General features: G+C 57.3%; 1 protein-coding gene and 1 long non-coding RNA gene across 6 annotated transcripts in view; one reads left to right on the top strand and one right to left on the bottom strand.

Annotated features, from left to right (window-relative positions):
• KIRREL3 (kirre like nephrin family adhesion molecule 3) overlaps nt 1-20239 on the bottom strand; it is a 540292-nt gene that overhangs the window by 2213 nt on the left and 517840 nt on the right. For 2 of the 5 annotated variants that reach the window (XM_072822662.1, XM_072822660.1), the window contains exons 8-16: nt 18923-19071; nt 17599-17726; nt 16265-16391; nt 12418-12518; nt 10289-10487; nt 8725-8760; nt 5154-5336; nt 3027-3136; nt 40-126 (exon numbers count right to left, since the gene is read on the bottom strand). In XM_072822662.1, the coding sequence (XP_072678763.1) occupies nt 40-126; nt 3027-3136; nt 5154-5336; nt 8725-8760; nt 10289-10487; nt 12418-12518; nt 16265-16391; nt 17599-17726; nt 18923-19071 (1120 nt within the window). The remainder of the gene's footprint in view (nt 1-39; nt 127-3026; nt 3137-5153; nt 5337-8724; nt 8761-10288; nt 10488-12417; nt 12519-16264; nt 16392-17598; nt 17727-18922; nt 19072-20239) is intronic. The other 3 variants (XM_072822663.1, XM_072822661.1, XM_072822664.1) reach the window with 3 other exon arrangements.
• Nucleotides 6500-20011, top strand: LOC140631222 (uncharacterized). Its single transcript, XR_012028845.1, has 3 exons — nt 6500-7007; nt 15574-15787; nt 19765-20011. It is a non-coding gene; the product is annotated as an uncharacterized lncRNA (long non-coding RNA).

A 20239-nucleotide genomic window follows, 5' to 3' on the forward strand; every position in this document is an offset into this window, starting at 1 on the left:
ATTTCCCAGCTGTGATTTAGAACCTGGGGCTGCTCTTACCTTCAGGTTCTGGAACTCCTTCTCCTCTTCTTTGAGAACCTCTAGCTGCTTCAGTACTGAATCTTGCTGGAATTCACCCCGGTCCATCTACAACCCCCCAAAAACGGCTGCTCAGTGGACCGGAGGTGGGCTAAGCATCCACTTCCCCCACGGGAAAGATCGAGGAATGAACTCAAAAGAAGGCTCCCATCTGTGCCTCCCCTTCGCCGCCTCCTCTCACTGCCCGGCCCATGGAAGGCAGGTAAAGGAGGCAGGAGGAGATTCCCCATGTCTTCATCGCTGTTCCTGGACCCCCGTCCTGAGAGACTGGGAGAGACAGGAGGAGCGGAGGGGGTGGGTGGAGAAGGGGAAGTTTGCTAAGACCACACTTTCTTCCCCTGGGCTCGTGCATCACCTCCAGAGATCTCACTTGGATGATTCAATTCAAATTCATTGAGCATTTACTGAATTTCAGGTCAGGCGTACGCACATTGAAGTGCACTAAGATATAGTGTACACCACAGGGAGCTAGATCTGTAGATAAATAATTACAGAACCACTGGGCATAGGCCGGGTTCCTAGCAGGCAGCTCATCACCCAGTGCCAGGCTCAATGAAGGTCTCAGGAGAGAATCACAGTGCATGACAGCCTGTGAGATGCTGGCAACGTGGGCCACGCTGTTACTTACAGCCTTGACTTAGGTGTACTAAAAGTTACCTTCTTACCAGAGGCCAAAGGGCCTCAGGGCCAGGATCACTTCTAGCTTCTCTCTGGGTCCCCAGCACACCTGGCACAGCCCCTTGTATATCGTGGTCATTGACCAAAATGCTTTTGGGGTAGAATCACATGTACCTGTTTTTTTTTGTTGTTGTTGTTTTTGTTTTTTTTACATGTACCTGTTTTGATTTGTCATGCCTAGCACAGTGCCTGAGAGACGGCAGAGCCGTCACAAATGTTATGTTGGCTGGATGAATGAAGCGGCATAGCTCTAAATCACTGAAAATTAAGACAGTTAGTTGGAAGGTGGAAAATAAAGCATGCTTGGCACACAGTGGGCACATGAATCTGAATAGCCGCACGCAGATGCTTCCCGGGTGTCACTTCTGCACCTGACATGGCTGGGACGGGCTCCCATCCGCTCTCTGAGCCGGGATGTTTCTTCTCCCTTGTGACTCACTTTCTTGGTCTGTCTCTGGAGCCTCATGGAATCAGCCAGAGGGCTTCCATTCTGTTTCACCCTCACCAATGCTGCTTTTTTTTTTTTTTCATTTTCTGGTAAATGCTCTGGTTCTGCCTGGATTGGAGTGCTTTCCTAGCAGATTGAACTTCTAAGCCTGCTTCTCATCAATGTTGGGCCGTACAGGGGCCGGGGTGGGGGGTGTGGGGTGGGGGGAGGGAGACTTAGTGGTGGGAGCTCTCAGCAGGTCCCTCTACCAGGGTCACCCTCCCTCCACCCAACCATACACCCCTCTTCACTGACTACTGAGTGACTCCCACTCATTCTCCAGGGTTTGGACTGGAGGGTGTGGAGACAGTCTGGGGGCAGTCAGAATGTCCCAATGGGAGGGGATTCAAGGTCCTATTTGGGAGGAAGGACAGGCCAGGATACTTCCACACCGGCCTCGATGAAGTTTATCTACAGAGACATCCATTTCTTCTTGGATCTAGGTTCTGGCTTCCACCCTTGTAAGATTAATTGCTCGACCGTGTCAGGCACTGCGTTTGGCCTTGGGGGAACAGACACGCACAGATTTGGGAACGTGCCCTGGTGGAACTCTGAGATAACTGGGGAGCGGACATGTAATCCAAGCAATGCACTAAAAAAGAGGCGCATGCAAAGTGTGTGAGGCGAGCAGGAAGCGCGTAGCTCTGCCAGCAGCAGTGGGGACAAGCACGGACAGTGAGAAAGTGTCATTTGAGCTGAGTCTCAGAGGAGAATGTGAAATTTAACGGGCAAAATCAACAGGCAGATAACGGCCTGTGTGAAGCCTCAGAGGTATCAGAGATTTTTTTGGGGGGGTGTCTGGAGGGCCGGGTGCATTCGGTAGGAAGACCGAGCTGGAGAAGCCAGCGGCATCAAGCCAGGCCTGATGACATGCCTGGTGGTTGGACTTTAGTAGACACGGGGAGCCGCTGAGGGATTTTAAGGAGGACAGTCACAGGATCCAATCTGTGTTCTAGAAGGACCCTTCTTGTGGGTCTCTGGAGGGTGGTTAAAAAAATAATAATAATAAGGAGGTGATTTCAGAGCAATACAGCGGCTGACATTTCTTGAGCACTTACTGTGTCCCGCGGGCTGCAGCCCTTATGGGTTTGCTCACTGAGCCGTGGCCAGGGCCCCGTGTGCTATGGCTTTCAGCCCCACTTCGCGGGTGAGGAGACTGAGGCACATGCTCTTCACCCCCGTGCTTGCTGCCGGGACTCCAGGGTATTTTCGCCAGGACACAGCACACACTAGAGTTTTCTAGCGCGGCTTTCCAGGCTCCCGCTTGTACGCTGGGTGGATTACGGGCTAGTAACAGTAATCAGGAAAAGGAGGGGCAGGCTTGGGTTTGCTGCAGAAGTTATGAGCTTGCTTCTGGTAAGCACTCCGGGTCCTGAAGAGGAACCAATGTGTCTTGCAGACTTTTACGGGTGGGGTGGGCTTGGGGGAGGGGCAGGGCGCACCGACTAGCTGTAATACGTGTGCACAGAGCTCTGTATTAAGTAACAACGTATTACGGCACCTTATGCATCTGGCTTGTCTCTCTTCTGAACAGTCGGGTTCTTTGAAAGCTGGGGCCACATCTTAGACGGGCTGAGTCCCCCCGAACACCACGTGTGATGTGAGACACAGACAGTGACTCTTTGTGGGCTCAGAGTGGGCGCCTGACCGATTATGGGGGAGAGCACATTCTGACCAAGGCCCTGCTTCTTGGGAGCATCCGGGCCACCCAGAGGCCTCCAGAACCAGGACTTTCGGGGCACACAGGTCGGGGAGGGGTGGAGAGAAGACGTGGCACTCTCACCATCAGCTGCTTGATGGTGGGGTGTTCCTCAGCCTCTCGACCAGAGGCTGGCTCCTTGTGGACGATCTCCACTCGGATGTCATTCTTGGCTGACACAACCCCTTTGAGATCTGGACATAAAATAGGAAAAGTGTAGATGACAGGTTCAGTCCTCATTCTTGGGTGTCAGGGCCTGAGATGTGAAGCCCCCACCGCCCTGGCCGCCCCCCGGGTTTACCCTCCAGCCCCTGAACTCAGTAGCTTCTGCCCCCACCCCCCACCCCCATCCCACCAGTAGAACACCTGTCTGGATGTGCTGTGGGCTGCTGGGGCTTCATCTCACTTTCTCTACTGGCCGGGTTACATCTACCTCAGCCTTTCACTGCTGCCGCCCTGGCTTGAGGGGCCATCCTCATCCATCCATCTCCCTTACAGAGCTACGTCCTTTTTATCCTCCTTCTAGAAGTCTTCCTTGGCCTGCTCTACCAGGCCTGCTCTTGTCTCTCCATTCAGAGAATCACAAATCTTACTGTTAGAAAGGGCCTCAAGGTCCCATGGTCAACCCGCCCCTGCCCAAGGTCCCATGGTCAACCCTCGCAGCCCTGACACATGGTGGTCTAGCTCCTGTGTCAATGCTTCCGTGGTGGTGACTTTATGACTTCTGGGGGAGGCAGCCAATTTAGAGTTAGGAAACTCTGTTAGAAAACTCTTGCTTGTGGGGCACTTGGGTGGCTCAGTCGGTTAAGCATCTGCCTTTGGCTCGGTTCATGATCCCAGGGTCCTGGGGTCAGGCTCCCTGCTCAGTGGGGAGTCTGCTTCTCCCTCTCCCTCTGTCATTCCCTTCACTTGTGCTCTCTGGCTCTATCTCTCTGCCACAAAATGGTAAAAAAAAAACAAGGGATCCCTGGGTGGCGCAGCGGTTTGGCGCCTGCCTTTGGCCCAGGGCGCGATCCTGGAGACCCGGGATCGAATCCCACGTCGGGCTCCCGGTGCATGGAGCCTGCTTCTCCCTCTGCCTGTGTCTCTGCCTCTCTCTCTCTCTGTGACTATCATAAATAAATAAAAATTAAAAAAAAAAAAAAAAAAAAAAAAAAAATTTAAAAAAACAATTCTCGCTAAAACATGCTCCCCTATAATTTCCATTGAGAGGGTGGTGGGGGAGCTTCCAAGGCCACGTCACTGGGGAGAGCTGAGGCTGGAAAGGGGAAAACCTAGTGGGGACACCCAGATTTCTTCTGATACATCGAAGTGGTGGAGTGAGTAGGCCTCCTCTGACTATTCATTTTGTGCCTTAGGATCATTGAATGTGGGTCGTCTGGGTGGCTTGGCGGTTGAGCCTCTGCCTGAGCCTCTGCCTTCGGCCCAGGGCGTGATCCTGGAGTCCCGGGATCGAGTCCCACATCAGACTCCCCACAGGGAGCCTGCTTCTCCCTCTGCCTGTGTCTCTGCCTCTCTCTCTCTCTCTCTCTGTGTCTCTCATGAATAAATAAAATCTTTAAAAAAGAAAAAAAAAAGATCATGGAACGTTAGAACCAGCAGAGTCCTAAAAGTCCCATCATGCAATCCCTTACTATCACACACAGGGAAACTGAGGCCTGGAGTAGCTGTGGCCTGCCAGGCTCACACGGTAAGGAAAGGTCCGGCCAGAAGGCGGTGCCTGGTGTTTGCCTCCGCTCAGGCACCCCGCGCGTCTGTCTTTCACACGTAACGTCAGAGCTGTGCCCAGGATGGAACCCGGGCACACGCGACCCTTCAGGAGTGCACAGCGCCAGAACTTCAATGCTAGTGACTCAAGACTTCTTCAAGTCTTCAGAAAGGGATTCCTTGAATGTTTTGTCCCCGCTGTGTGTGGGTGACCTACTCTTCTGGTTAGACTGGTAGAAACTGGAGGGCAGGGACCAAACCCCCTCTCCCCCCAACCCCCTCTCAGATTTCTCTCCGGTTCCATCCAGCCCGAGGAGTTCCATCCAAAGTGCTGGCTGGGGCCTCGTCAGATGGAGCTCAGTTTAGTCCAGTTCCACGTGGGCTGAGTGCCCGCTAGGGGCCAGACACCACGCAGAGCTCTGCCCGTAGGCGATGCCAAGTCCCCATCCCTACCCCAGCAGCTCACGGCACTGTTAGGGCCCCTGCTCATTGCCCCCTGCTTACTTGCTCTCCGGGGCAGTCTAAGCCTGGTTTTTTTCTCTGTCCCCCTCCCTGAGATCCCGGGTCTCCCTCCCGTACTTCTCTGGGAGCGGGCACAGCAGAAGGCCACAATGGTTGCCATAAGGACGAGGAAGGCCACGCCGGCTCCTACGGCCACCCCGATGATGACGGCCATCGGCACAGACTCTGCGGGAGAGAAGCAGGCACCGCCCATGAGAAACCGGGGACCCCGACTCTCCCCATCAGGGCCTTTACCCAGGTTCCCTGGGTGCGGCCCCTGCCAGGCTGGGGCCAGAGCACTGCACTCAGGCCCTCCTGGGGGGTGCCTCGGGGTGGGACTCCCCCAGGTGGAGTCCAACAAGGGTCAGCTCCAGCGGGGCTCAGGATGGAGGAGGGGGTGGGAGGAAGTGGGGAAGAGGGAGCAGTGGTGGGTGGAGACGGAGGCAAGCGCACACGGGGTGGGGAGGGCCAGGGAGGGCCACCCGGAGATGAGAAGCAGCGCGGGGGTGCCGCGTGACTCCCTTCTGTACTAAACCAGGAATTTGCATCATGCGGTGGCTGGACTGTAGAAAGCCCTGGATTTTACTACAGTCACTTCCCTCCTTTGCCTGGCTTGAGCTCTCCTCCTCTCCCTGTTCCCAGGTACAGAGGATGGACATGGACAACCAGCTTCTAGAGAGTTCTCAGGCCGAGGCAGCTTCTCCTCACCGGCCTGCTGGGCATCAGGGTCGTTGCTGCCAGTGGCCCAAGTCTTAGATGCGCAGGTGGGCTGGTGCGGGGCGGGTGGTCGGGATCACAGCTCCCTCCAGCTCTCTAGGGAGAAATGCTCCCTTCCTTGGGCCCTTCACCCCCTAGTCTTGCTCCTTCCCCTCCGGAGCAAGACCTCAGGGGATCCTGGTAGCCCTCCCTGAGAGAGGCCCAGAACTCTAGCTAGGCAAGTCCTCGCTCCCTGCATGGGTGTGATCCTGAGGTCCCACATCAGGGCTTCCCACAGGGAACCTGCTTCTCCCTCTGCCTGTGTCTCTGCCTCTCTCACTCTGTTTATCTCATGAATAAATAAATAAGATCTTAAAAAAAGAAAGAAAGAAAATTTAGGGGTAGGGACACCTTATGGTCTGCTGAGTCAGAGTCTCCTGTTTATAGATGGAAACAGTGAGGTCCAGAGAGGTCGCATGACTAGGTCAAGGACACGCAGCTGCAGAAGGCCAGGGCCAATCCAGGCCTCCGTTTGCTTCCCAGCTCCGTCTGCTGCATCACACAGCATCCTCCGAAGTTCACATGCTCCGGACAGCACGGACTCCAGCACGTTTTCTGAGCAACTTACTTCACGTCTCTTATCTCTAAAGCGGGATAATTATAGTGCCCACCTCAGGGGGTTGGGACAGGGTTCAGATGAGTGAATGCACGAAAAAGCCTTGGAACTGAGCCTGGCACCAGCCCTAGTCAAGGATTTGCTCCTGGTTCTGTCTGGGTAGAAGTGTAGCGGGCAGGTCAGAACCTTCAGGAAGAAGAAAATTCATTCTAGAGCTCCCTGCCCCCTAACCTGCCCTGTATTGTCAGTGTGGACGACTGCAGGGCGTTGGGGGATTTGCCTTGGGCTCAGGGTTAGTCTCTCATTGCTGTTGTTTGCTTTAAAAGGAGGAAGAGAGGAAGAAACCCTCAAGCCCTGGCCCCTGGAGATGTAGCTGGGAGGTGGCATGGTTTTCCCCTTCCGGGAGGAGCAGGTGCCTGGGGCCTGCAGTGTTGGTGGTTGTGCCACTACTTTGTTTTTTTGTGCCATTACTTTCTTTCCACCCCAGGATGTGCACAGCAGTGCATTCATCACCTGCTGCTGTTGTGGCCGAAACCGAGACCGCGGTAAGAATGGCAGGGGAGGGGACAGGAGAAGGCGGGTGCCGACAACACTCCAGGATTCAACATGGGTGTGTCCGGGTTGGTCTCCACAGTCAGGAGTGAGAAAGGGGACCTGACCTCAGTAGACCTCAGTCAGACCTGTGAGCTTGCTTTGGTAAATAGGTGATTTCTGTCTTTAGGTTTCAACAGCTTTGGAAACTCATTGGTTCCGTACTTTTGAACTTTATTCATTTGGGTTCGATTCAGTTCCTCCTTGATTCTTCCTAAGTCTCCTTGGAAAAACCCGAGTCTCGTCTCAGCTGAGCTCAAAGCCAAAGGATGACCATGGAAGGTTCCATAAGCGCTCCAGGCCTCGATGTCCCTCCCGCCAAACTAGAGGGCCAGGCAGCAGTACCTAAGGTGACTTCTGACCCTGGCTTCTCGGGAGGCCACATTTCCTTCAGTTAACTGCCGGCAGGGCACCGTCCTCTCTGGGGAACTGTCTCTGAGGGGGCGGGCCAGGCGCAGAGAGAGAGGGTCTGCTGGGGGCAGGGGGACCCCTGGGGTGGCGGTCCCTCTGCAGCCCGCCTGTGTGTCTTTCCTCCTTGCCTGGCTACCTGAGGCCTGGCCGAGGCCGCCGTTCGGCCTGACCCTCTTGGCGGTTGCCTGGAGAGGGGCTGGAGGAAGGGGCTGCCACCTGCCCGGCCTCCCCTCCTTCCAAGGAGGGGACCTGGGCACAAGGAGTATCAGCCACGAAGGAAGGTGTCAGGGAGCTGAGGATGAGTGTGAAGACAGGTGACATGGAGATAGGAGGGCGACACCACCTCCGGCGCCAGGAGGGGCTCTGAGGGAGGATAGAGCAGGAGCTGATAACGCCGTGCACAGCCTCTACGAGCTCTCGGGGCGGACTGCTGCTCTCAAGGTGCATGTCTGCCCAGGAACGGGGCTGTGGACCCCACAAGGGGCTTGATGGAGGAACTGGCGGGCCCTAGCTCCTGCAGGGTCACTGTGGTAGAGGAACCCCTCCCCACCAACCCCAATCTTCTTCATGGCTCTTGTCGGCCCCATGGAGTCTGGCTTGCAATGTCCTGATTCTCCTTCTGGGTTTCTGCTTAGAGAGTGGAGGCGATTGTCTCCTGTGGGGTCAAGTCAACCCTAGGAGCCTGGAGACCACCTAGCTGCCGGGTGCCTGGGGAGGGAGGCCCTGCCCAGTAGCCTCAGCCCCATGGGGGGGACGGGGGGGCTGGATGACGACTCAGTGGGGAGCAGCAGGAGGCGGGGGAGGAGGCAGGAGAGTGGAAAGCATGGATTGGCATGGATGATGCAGGCCCAGGGGCTGGGCGCCCTGGCGTCCTGGGAAGCATGGCCAAGCTGGTGATGATGTTGAGAAGCGGGAGGGAGAGTCTGGGAGAGCCTGGAACCAGAGGGAGGCCAGGCTAGGGGCAAGCTGACCCCAGAGGGGAGGAGCCCGGGGATTCGAAGAGAAGGGATGAGGGAGGAGCAGAGGGGGAGGAGCAAGGAGCTCAGGGGCTGCAGAGGAGACAGGTCTCTGGGGTCTCTAGCCCCCCGCTGGCCAGGAAGCCCTCTCTCTGCTCTGGCTGCACTAAAGCCTGGAGGTGGGGGGAGGACAGAGAAGTTAGTGGCCTCCAGCGGCCTCCCTACCCCTTTCAGGGTCCCTCCCCCACTAGCCCAGAGGTCCCTTCCTCCCAGCCCGGGGGAGTTCTCATGTCTCCTTCCGTACCTGCTTCCAGCCCGGCTCCCGACTTCATTTCCGAACCTGTTTGGAAATAAAGCAAGCGTCCACAGCCAGGGCCTGGCCGGCCAGGGTGGGGTGGGCCTGGGGCCGGCCACCTGGTGGGGATCGGGACGAGGGGCTCCCTCCTCTCTCATGTTTCCGGGACCGCCCAACGGACCCAGGCTAGCTGATCTGAACTTGGCGTTCTTTCGGGCTGACTTAGAAGAGACCCCAGAGGGGCGGGGACCAGAGAGAGAAGTGAGGGCTTGGGACGGGGTGCGGGTTGTCTGGGGAGGTTGGGGTGAGAACACTAAAGGGAGGGCATGGGGGTGGGGTACTTGAGGGGGGAAGACATGGAGGACAGCAACGGGGAGGGGGTGCTGGGAGGGTTTAGGATGATGTGTGGATGATAGTATGCAAATTATGTGCAAAGCATTATGCAAAGCAGCACCTATTAGTGAAGACGTGTAGGGAGACATGGATCCACAGGGTAGCACTGAGGACCCAGGGGTCCAGCCGAGACCACCTGCTTGGCCCAGAATCTCTTGCCAGGCCCTGACAGTCGGTGGGTGAGCCTTCATCTTAGAGGGGAAGGACACTGCCAGGGCCGTCCTGTCTGCCGTAGACTGAACCCCCTGGTAAAGGGGCAAGATCTGGAGCCCATTTCAGGACCACTGTGCTGCTGGCTGTCTGCCAAGCTTCTTGAAACCACCCTGCTGTGGGCCCCTCGGAGGGCCCCATCGCGTGGTCCACATGAGACCTTCAGACCTCAGCAACTCTCTGAGCAGGAGCTGGGCCTTCTGTACCTGGGGTCTCGGCGGGGATGGGCCTTCCTCCCTCCTCCTCCTCCCTCTCACCCGCCCAGCAGCTCTGAGCCCTCCTGCCCAGCGCTGCCCTCTGGCTGGAGCCCCCCTGCAGAGCACAATGCTCCATATGTCCTCTGTGCTCCCGGAGGAACTGCCCGTGATCTGAACCTGACCTCCCCATGCGCCAGGGTTGGGGGCAGCTCAAGCGTTACCCCTTAGCTTGGCATGAGCACCGGCTGGGGGACTTTCAGGTAACCTGATTGGCCTGTGGTCTTAATGGGCTGGGCCACGTTCCCCAACATATCTGTCCTGGTGTATCCCTGCAGGGACACCCCTCAATGGGCTGTGCACACATCCTTAAGGACACTAGGGAAATGCCCAGTGCCCAGAATCCAGGGCCCTTAGAAGCTTCTGGAAGGTTCATCATGGCACTCAGCTTGCCTTGTTCTGTGGTCACCTTTTCCTGAAACGCTGCCCTGGAGAACCACTACCCTAGCATGTTTCTCTCTCTCTCCTTTCCTGGTGTGGGCTAAGGCCTTCACCTCGGGGGACCTGGACCCAAGAGGGCCACTTTCGGTGACCCGACCAAGGCTGCATAGCACGTCAGGAAGAGCGCCGTGACTTGTCCCCAGGCTCACACTGCCTTTAACCTCAGCTGGGCTCTGTAGGCTCAGGAGCCTGGAAGACCTTGCCTGGGGCCCTGCCCTGGGTGGGGAGGGGCCCTGCTGGTCCCCTCATCCCCTGGTGGCCCTGGCGGCCCCCACCTTGCTCCTTGAGCCGGATGATCTCCGTGTCGGAGCCAAAACTGTTCCAAGCGGTGCAGTTGTAGATGGTCTGGAAGTCGGCCCGCACGATGTTGCTGATGCTCAGGGTGGAGATGACCCCCTCTTCGGTGCTGACCGTCTCCACCGTGTAGCGCCCCGACGTCCCCGACTCCAGCACATTCTCCTTCCAGGACCAGGCCTGTCCGAGATGTGCAGAGTTAGGAGCAGACCCTCCCACCAGGGCTGCCGTTCCAGGGCCGGTGCCGCCGGGCTCACACCCGGGCATGTGTGCACACGGCACATGCACACATAACATACCACACTGCACATGTGTGTGAACACAGTACACACAAACACACGTCACTACACGCGTACACACACCGCACCAACACACACACGCACACACTCATACCCATGTACGCACACACGAAGGAGGTGGGGCCACCCCAGAGGGCATTTCCATCGACGGGAGGCCTCATGTGGCTCTGCCCTGGGACATTTTCCGGGCGAACAGGGAACTCCGTGCCAGCGATCGGAGCCCTTCCCTTGGCTGGCCTTTTGCTGCCCTGGCAGGTGGAGTCACTGAGCCTAGTTTTGTTACGCTGCTCATTTGGACAAAGATATGTTCCAAGACTTGTATCTGTGACCATCTTAACCTGTCTTAGCTGGCAGCTTAATTTTTCTCGGAGCCGTTTCACAATTCTCAGTGTGTAAGCCCCTGGCACATACGCCCTGGCTCGCAGTGTTTGTGAGAATGCGGCAATCAGCGCAGGTAAATGCTTGGAGGTCACGGGTGAGGCGCCGGTGCTTTCTCAGACTTGGCACTGGGGACATTCTAGACTGGATCATTCCTGGTGGGGGGACTGCGGCGGGGGAGGGGGGCTGTCCCGTGCATCGTAGGATGTTTAGCAGCATCCCTGGCCCCACCCCTCAATGCTGGTGGCAGCCCTCCAGTTGTGATAACCTAAACCATCTCCAGACAATGCCAAGTGTCCCCTGGGGGCGAAAGTCTTCTGGGTTGAGAACCGCTGGCCAAGCATGGATCTCTATGAAGAGAAGGATGGTGTGCATATGCTCAAGAGGCAGTGGATTCTTCTGCGATGGGCATGGGTTACAGGTATAACTTAAAAAAAAATTAAAGGGCAAAGGGAACGGGAGAGGAGGCATAGGTATTAGTTCTCTATATGACTTCTTGCAGTTGGTATTTGGATTTTTTTCAGACTGTGAGTGAGCCGAATGCCTGAGAAAGTGTGTAACACGAGTAATGCCCTAACAGTATCGGAGTTTACAGGACAATAGCCATAGCATTTACAGCTTCAGCGGCCCAGGCCCCGGCATGCACAGGCCCCTGTTGCTCAGTGTGCGCTCCCTACGCCCTCCCTGGCACCACCGCAAAGGCTCTGCGGAGTTGACCCCGGGGAAGTCTTCTATCAGAACCCTTCTAGGCATCAGGAACTACTAAAACTAGCATCTGACTCCTGCTAATGCTAGAAGTGCTCACCCTTCTCTGTTTCTGTGCCTGGGTTTCCCCTGGTTTCAGATGGACTTGGGTGCAGACTCTGGCTTTTACAAATGCAAATTCCTGGCTGGGCCAGAACTCTTCAGGTTGCCTTAGGGCACCTCGGGGATGACTTTTGCAGAAGGGAGGGCAAACAGAATACTTTTGGTGGGGTGGGGGTGAGGGGAGAACCTTGGTAAGTGGGGCAGGGCTCTCCATGGGCATTAGGGCTGTGAGGGCCAATAGAGGACGATGACTCTGGGGGGCAAACAGAGGGAATTGCCGACCACACACCACACACTCTGTTTAAGATTTTGCCAAACACTGGCCTTGACCCCGGGAAAGGGAAGCAATCACTTGTCATTCCTTTCTGCTCCCCTCGCCTGTGTGGCCCTCTGCTCCTAGGCCGCAGAATCTGGCCGGAAGCATTATGTTGGGGGCACAGCTGGACGGCAGAGCAGAGTTAAGACATTTACAGACCAACCCCGGGAGCACATCGTCTTCACGATGCCTTTCCTACAGCTTTGCCCCCGGAGGACAGGAAGCTCAGAAGTGAGCTTGGGCTTGGTCCCAAGCTGCGGGCTGTGCTGGCGGTGCCCCCGGCCTCCCCTCCCGGCCCCAAAGCACTCACGATTCGGTCGGGGGGCGGCGTGCTCCGGATGAAGCACTTGATCTGGCCCTTCTCCCCGTGGAGGGCGTGCTGGGTCTGGGTGCTGGAGATAATGGGGGGTCCTGTTGGGGAGATAGCATCACATCAGGGATTCAGGAAAGGCGGGCCCCGGGCTGGAACCTCTCCATCAAGGCAGTGGTTCCGCAAACATTTACTGGAGGCCGGTATGTGCAAGGTAACGTGCAAGGCAGGGGACTCAGAGATAAATTAAATGTTCAGTCATAAACCTCTCAAGGGATGGCGAGTCAGAAAGCCCAGGGGACATAAATAACCATCATAAAATGTGAGTGTCGGGACCGGGGAGCAGGACAGAGGAAGTGCTAACGGACTTCGGAGGAGAGAGAATAATTCAGCCGGGTGGATGGGGGAAAGCTTTATGAAGCAGGTGGGAAACCTAAAAAGGGAGTAAGGGAAGTGTGGGAGACAGAGGGACCTAAGCAATGTTACCTCTCTAACTAGTATCCCCTCGGCCTCCGGCGGAGTCCCATTCGAGCCAGTCTCCCCCGTGTCCAGGAGAGGGCGCGCTTGCCTAACGAACCGGGGAGGAGGGGCCCTAACGCTGCTGCTTCTCCACCCAGGGAGGGGGTCACCCAGGGTAGGGGGGTGCACTGGGCATGGACACAGCCTTCATCGCACATGTCTTAGGAGATCCCGCAGGTCACGGACTTGCCTGCCTCCACATTGTACCCAGACGGTCCAGGTGTCGTGACCATGGCTGCAAAGCTGTCCTGCACCTGACCATGATCCCATCCAGGGTGTGTGTGTGTGTGTGTGTGTGTGTGTGAGAGAGAGAGAGAGAGAGAGATGGGGAAGCGAGAGAAAAACATGGTTATGGATGTTCTCCAGGAGCACCTGTCTCATCCACCTCGTCCCACAGCCTAGAGAGCTACAGGGAGCCTGACGTCCAGAAGCCCCCCAAAGTCCAGAAGAGTGCTTCCCGTCCGGTTCTCCCTTTCATCTAACCTAGGTCCTTCCCACGCAATGCCCACCTGGCACAGAGAGGAGGAGGGAGGAGAGGTGGACTCAGCTGTTGGCTCAGCCAACTTCCTGGCTGGACTGGGTGCCTGAAGCAAGGGGTGTGGAGATGGAGACCTTCGAGGCCCCTCCCAATCCCTGAGGGTCTTGGGCGGGAGGAGGGAAAACACAGGAGAAAAAGCTGGAGCAAGGGATGGGGAGGAGAGGCAAAATTATGCGGGGGAACAAAACAAAAATTGCTGCAAACATAATTGCTGTTTATTAGCCACCTTAATTAAAACAGATTTGCATTTCTATGAGTAGCTCTCTGCCAAGGGTGGGTGGGGCGTACTGGGAGACTTTCAGGTGACTGTCAGTTGCATTTAGGACGGCTGACAGCTCGGAGCTGGTGCGGCTGATGGGGGGACCCTTCAGGTAAGGGCTTCCACCCGAGGCGGCGCCCAGCGTGGGCCCAGCGAGTCTCTCTCTCACATATTCTTGGTCCAAGAAGCGTTTGGCCCAAAGGCAGGAGGGCTTGATGTTTTAGGCACTCGGAGGGCACTTTGTTTTGCTGCCGGCTGAAAGGGATGATACCGGCACACCCTTCCCTTTCCCCCCTCACTTCCCAGGAGCTAGGGATTCTCTGGGGGGCTTCTCGGGTGATTGGACAAATGCATAAGCATTTAAGGGCATCTTAGAAGAAAAGCCAAATCAGAATAAAGGTGGAGCTGGCCAAAGCACAGGGTAGTATGGTTCATCTCCCCCTTCCTGCAGACCACGGGTCGGAGCCAAACCAGCGATGAGGACCTGTGCCAGTTTACTCCCCAAAAGGCAAGGGGCCGCTGTCGCCCACCAGCTGGGGTGTGTTGTGGGGAGAGGCCCATCTCATTGTGGATCCTTTCATAATGTCCGGTCCTGTCAGCCCAGTCCAGGCCCCTTCCCATAGATCTTCCCTCCACGTGTTCTCTAGAAAATTCCTCTTCTTGCTAGCTCTTGCTCCTCGGCATTAATCCATCCCCCTGCATCAGGGCGAGATGACCCCAGTTCAGCAGAAACACACACACCGGCTCCTTGCTTCACTCCAAGAGAAACGCTTCGGGCGTTTCTCTTCCTTGTGCCCTAGGGGAGCCTGTGCCCGGAGGATTGGAGGCAGAGGAGGGGGATTTAAACACCATCCTTGAGGAAGGGGGTGCAGATCCAACCCTGCGTGGCCGCCAGGGCCCAGGCTGGGGTGTCCCTTCCAGGAGAACTGTCCTTCTGAGGTCTGCATTCCCTCCTGGAGAGACCACGTTAAATCCCTGCTGGGAAATGCCTGAACGTCTAAAGTGACAATGGAATGTCAGTACCTCCTTTGTCTGCCTTGTTTTCCCCTAAAATGGGGATGTTCCTTTAAAAGCTTCAGGCTTGGGGTCCCCTGGAGACCACGCGTGAGTCTGGGGGTCCCCAGCCCCGCCCCCAGAGCAGACAGCGGGGAGGCCACCGCTCTCACCAGGGCCTGGCGCCTGGGCCCAGTGTCAGACACCAGAGCAGCAGGAAAAGGCTGCAGCCTGCGTTGCCATGGATATACGGAGGCGCGATCAGATGATGTTATTTTTAGCCTTGCAGTGCCAATTTATTGGTGGCGTCCTGGGGACACAAGGGGGAAAGCACAAGACTCCTGACTCAGGAGGGGAGTCTGCCCAGGACAGGTGGCCTGCAGGTGCCCCCGGAGTCCGAGTACACTCACCCTCCCTCTGGGGCTGCCAGACTCTGGGGGAGGAGAGGAAAAGAAATAGGTGGAGGGGGGCTGGCTGATGGGGAAGCCAGAGGGGGGCTGCCAAGGAGGCACCAAGCTGGCTTTAGTTCCCTAGCAAAGGGGGAGAAGAGACGAGGCTGCCTGTGGGCAGCTTCCCGGGTCCAGATGAAGCCAGGAGGGCAGATTTCTAGAACACAGCTCAGCAACCTCCCTCAGGGCCCTGATCTGGGGCCAGCACCCAGGGCCTTACAAATGTGAGTCTGGGGCTCGGGTCCTGCTGGGGCTCAGAGCCTGGGGGTTTTGACCAGAGGCCGACTCGGTGGGACCAGGGCCCCAGAAGAGGGAACCCCAAAATCCAGGGGAGTGAGGATGTTTGGAAAGACCAGAGGGACTTGGCCTGAGCTTTTCTCGCTCTTTCCAACCAGCAGCTCTGTTTGCCCAGCACGGCCCGAGTGCGTCGTAGCATGGCAGGGACATCAGATTTCCATCCTGGTGCCCCAGCCTTCTTGGGGTCTGACCCAGCTTCTCCGAGACCGTCTACATGCCATCATCCGGGCCCATCTGACACTCTGTCCCCTAAAGGACTCATCTGACCGTCATCTGTGCTCTTGGAGAGATCATTCCTGCTGTAATGGTTTTATGGTAGGTGATAAGACACGTTCTCTGTCCTCAAAAGGACCCCCCTGAATGCTTGGTCTTGTGGAAATTGTGACAGGTCTCTCTGACTGAGCAGCTGTCACACAATGGGACGGGGCCAACCAGGAGTCCCAGAGATACTCCCTTAAATTCCCTCCAGGCCTACAGTCAAGGTCAGAGGGTAGATAAGGGATAGTTGGCTGCCTAGGGATCCTCTGACCCTTTCCTCTTGGGAACTCTCAAGGCTGGAGCCCTTTAGCAGAGAAGGAGGAGGGTGACCCAAGTAGCGAGGTCCTTCCTCACCTCAGAGCTGGGCTTTGACACAGACTCCAAGAGGTGGACAGAACTACTGGATGGACCCAGGTGGGAGGTGGAAGCAAGGCCCAGGACCATGGACAGTCCCTTTGAGGCCAGACCCAGGACCGAGGTGCCTCGGGCCCACTCTGCTCCCTCCCAGCCTCTCCGCATGAGTAGGGGGCTTACCATTGACTGTCAGGGTCACCTCTCGCTCCCCGGCTCCCACCCGGGGCACCACGGCTCGGCACACGTACTTCCCAGCATCTTCCTGGCGGACGGTTTTGAGGGTCAGGGTCTTTTCGTTGCTCAGCACCTGCGAGAATTGCAGAGGATCAGACACGGAGAGCAGAGCTGGGCTCTGTCTCCCAGAACCGGGAGGGCTGAGAGGCAGGCCTGCGCTAAGTGACGCGGGCTTCAGCACGTCAGTAAGGACCAGGGCTGGGGTCGGAGGCCGTGTGCCCAGTGAGCTGTTGGGGGGGGTCTGCAGCTACACACCAGCTGGCAGCCCTAAGGGCCCGGCCCCCGGGGGAGAGGGGTGTGTGGAAGGAGGCGGGTTCCCCCTGGCTGGGGCCCGGAGCCTGTCTCACGCAGGCAGGGCTGCCCACCAGCCCGAACCAGGCTGGCCCCACTGAACTTGTTGGAGACCGCCTGCATCTGTCTTTTCTGAGTCATTTTCAGGATCTTTTTGGGACAGAGTTTGGGGTGATCCAAAGACTTTGGCATTAGCTAGCCCTGAGTTCGAAACCCGACTTTGGCGGTGACTACCTGTGTGGCCCTGGGCCGATACTGATCTGCTCTGATGCTCTTGCCTTATTTCTACGATGGGGCGGTCCCGCTCATAGGGTGGTGTCATGTCTGGCACATAGTAGGCCACACAGAGGTCTGTCCTGCCTTGACCTCCCTCCTCGAGGGTCTTGCTCATCCTCCTGAGGGGAAGGATGTCTGCTAAACTTACACACACTAAAAAACATATATATTTTAAAAGAGGAACACAGGAAGGCCACGGAGCTTAACTCGAAATTGGAAGGATAACTTGACTATTTGGGGAAAGTAGAAATGCCTTTCTAGAGACTTTTTACTCCCTGCATATAGGTGACCACCTGTTCTTCTTCTTCTTTTTTTTTTTTTTTAAGATTTTATTTATTTATTCATGAGAGACTCAGAGAGAGAGGCAGAGACCCAGGCAGAGGGAGAAGCAGGCTCCTTGTGGGGGGCCTGATGTGGGACTTGATCCCGGGACCCTGGGGTCACGCCCTGAGCCAAAGGCAGAGGCTCACCCCCTGAGCCACCCAGGCACCCCGACCACCTGTTCTTCTTATACGGTTTGTGATAGGGCAAAACTGCAATGCTTGAATGTGTTTAGGACTGAGGGGGTATCTGGGGTTCCCTCTCCTCTTTCTGGGGTCCTTCCCCCTTCAGCTTATCCTGGAGGCCAATGCCCCCAGTTGAAGAGTGAGGGGGGCCCCAGCAGGCCGCTCCCATGGTCTGAAGCCCCTGTGGGGTCTGCGTTGAGCACTTACCACGCCCGAGCCCCGCTTCATCCAGACGATGGTCAGGGATGGGTTGCCTGTCCAGGCACAGCTGAAGACAGCATCGGAGCCCAGATCCACGAGCAGGGATTGGGGCTCTGTGGTCATCCTGGGCCCAACTGTGAGAGCAGGAAGGGGAGACAGGGCTCTTGGTGGGCTGGGAGCTCTTGGAGAGGGGTTGGGGAGAAGGAAAGACCCCTGCCCCCAGCCTGGCCTCCCTCGGCCCGCCCACGGGCAGCAGTAGCCCTAGCCAAAAGGGCTCCGACCCCAGTTTTGCTGGGACCGCCCCCAGGGCTCTCCCATTTCCACACCTATGTCCTGGTTCCAGGAAGCCCCTGCCCCAGCCCAGCAGAGAGGACTCCCTCCTGCCCCTCAAATCCTGGGTGTTGGGATCTTAGTGTGTCTGCCTTCAGGTCAATGGCCCACCTCCTCCAGGCTTCAGCTTTGTGACCTGGGGTCGAGTTACCCTGTGCCCCTGGCTTCCCCGAGCCCCCCCACCCCAGTCCTCCAGGGGGCTCTGAGATAAGGCCTGGAGGAAGCCCTGCCTCTCCCCATGCTCTCCCCTCGCCTCCACGCCCCTGGGTTATCTGCTAAGTGTCTGTGAGCATCCTCTCCGCCCTCCCCGCGCCTGTAACCAGAGCACCTGCCAACCAAGGCTCGGTCCCCAGAGTGGGTGCCAAGGTGGAATTTCAGGCAGAGTGACAGGAGGGCGTGCAGACAGCTGCTTAGCTGCTCTCCAGGAGCAGAAGAAAGTGAAAACCAGGGTCAGGAGGCCCAGATTAGTCCCCCAAAAAGGGGAGTCACAGCACTTTCTATTGAGGCCGCTGGGGGCGTGGGGAGGGCTCAGGCAGAAAGTGCTTCTAAAAATGTAACCCGCAGCAGATGAGCTGATGCTCATTGCTTGAACGTATCCAACTGGCTGGTCAGTGATGGGTTGGTTCACCGGGGAGGGGGTGTGGTCCCTGCCGGCCGCCAGAGGGAGGTGTCCTCGGGTCCCTACTGGGAGGCTGCGGGGCATTCTGGGCTCTGGAATCACTTGAACCTGGCCTCCGTTTTCTTTCTGCCACTTACTCAGTGAGTGACCTTGGGCCTCCATCCCCTCATTTGAGGGATGGGTATAACAATTCCTGCCTCCCTGGGTTACACCAGGGTCGGGGTAAGCCGGAGACCCCCCACGAAGGAGCTGGTCTTGAAGCAGGCAGCACTGTGAGCTTGTGAGGCATTGCCCTGTTGTGTGCAATAGCCCAGCAGGTGTCTTGTGCCCCGAGCATGGCACAGACACCCCAGGGCGATGCGCCCCGACGGCTGCACTCACAGTAGACATCCACCGTGCGGCTGATATTGGTGCTGCCCAGGGCGTTGGTCACCTCGCAGGAGACAGGCTCCGAGAAGTACGTGTAGTCCACGGCGGTGCGATAGACCTCTCCAGATGCTTCCTTGATGATCTGGCCCCGCTTGGCCCACCTGTAACACAGACCCCCCGCGCGCACGTGAGGCTGTGGACCAGAGGGTGCTTCTGCCTGGGAGCTGGGTACCCCCATCCCACAGGAAAGTGAGGCATTGTGGCATGGGTGGCACAGGGCAGCCCCCCCAGGGGTCCCTCAGTGCCGGGGGGGGGTGCATCACCACAGAGGGTAACTTCCAGGACTAGGGGAACAGTCAGTGCTGGAGGCAGTGGGCTTTGGTCCGTGGGCCACCAGGCAAGGCAGTTCGTGGCACTGGACAAGCAGGTGATCCTGGAGAGAGAGGGTGGGCTACTCGGAAGGTCCGCCCATCTGACTGGCTGGGAAATGACTAACGCACCGTCGTCCCTGGACACTCGGCCATCCTGCCCTGGGCTCTGCTGAGGGCCCTGTCTATCGGGATCCACGCTGGAAGAGAAGGAGGCCGACCGAGGCCTAACGGCATGCACCCACATATGCGTGCATATCCACGTGCACGCACACACACACGTATAGGCGCGCACATGTATACAGAAACCTAACTTCAGACAAGGTGGGAAGTTGTGGGAGGGTCTCAGCCAGGGGGTCCCGATGGCCCTTCCTCTCACTGGGCCTGTCCTGACTTCTGCCCCCAGGGTGGGTCCCTTCATGGTGCCCTCTCTCACCTCCCAGGGATGGCATTTGCTCTTTTTGCTCTTTTTTCCTGCCCATCCAGGCTTCACTTCTCAGAGGCTTCAGCTTCATCAGTCCCGGTTTGGTCAGAGAGGCCAGAAGACGGCCGTGCGGACATCTCTCATCCACCAATGGGTACCCCGAGAGGGGAGAGACTGAAGGGCCCTGGGCTCGCCCGGGTCTTGGTCCTGGGGCGGTGATCACTGCACTGGACCAGTGACTGGGTCACTGCTATCTATGAGGCAGTGCTGGAGCCCCCAGGGACACGCGTGTGCGTGCGTGTGTGTGCGTGTGCGCCCGTGTGGGGTGGGGCCTTTCCTTACAGGTCCCCAGGGAGAGAGTTAACAACTTCCCCCTGTTTAACCCCATTGTGGACAACACTTGCTTTTTAAATTATGAAACTTCCAACCAGACTCCTCCTATTCCAAGCCTATTTTGGGGCATTTGTGCTTAGTGTCACCCCTTGACCATGACACCCGGGGAACCGCAGCTTCCCTGCTGCCGCTGCCTTCGCCTCC

Source organism: Canis lupus, chromosome 3 (assembly GCF_048164855.1).
Source record: "Canis lupus baileyi chromosome 3, mCanLup2.hap1, whole genome shotgun sequence".
Classification (NCBI taxonomy): domain Eukaryota; kingdom Metazoa; phylum Chordata; class Mammalia; order Carnivora; family Canidae; genus Canis; species Canis lupus.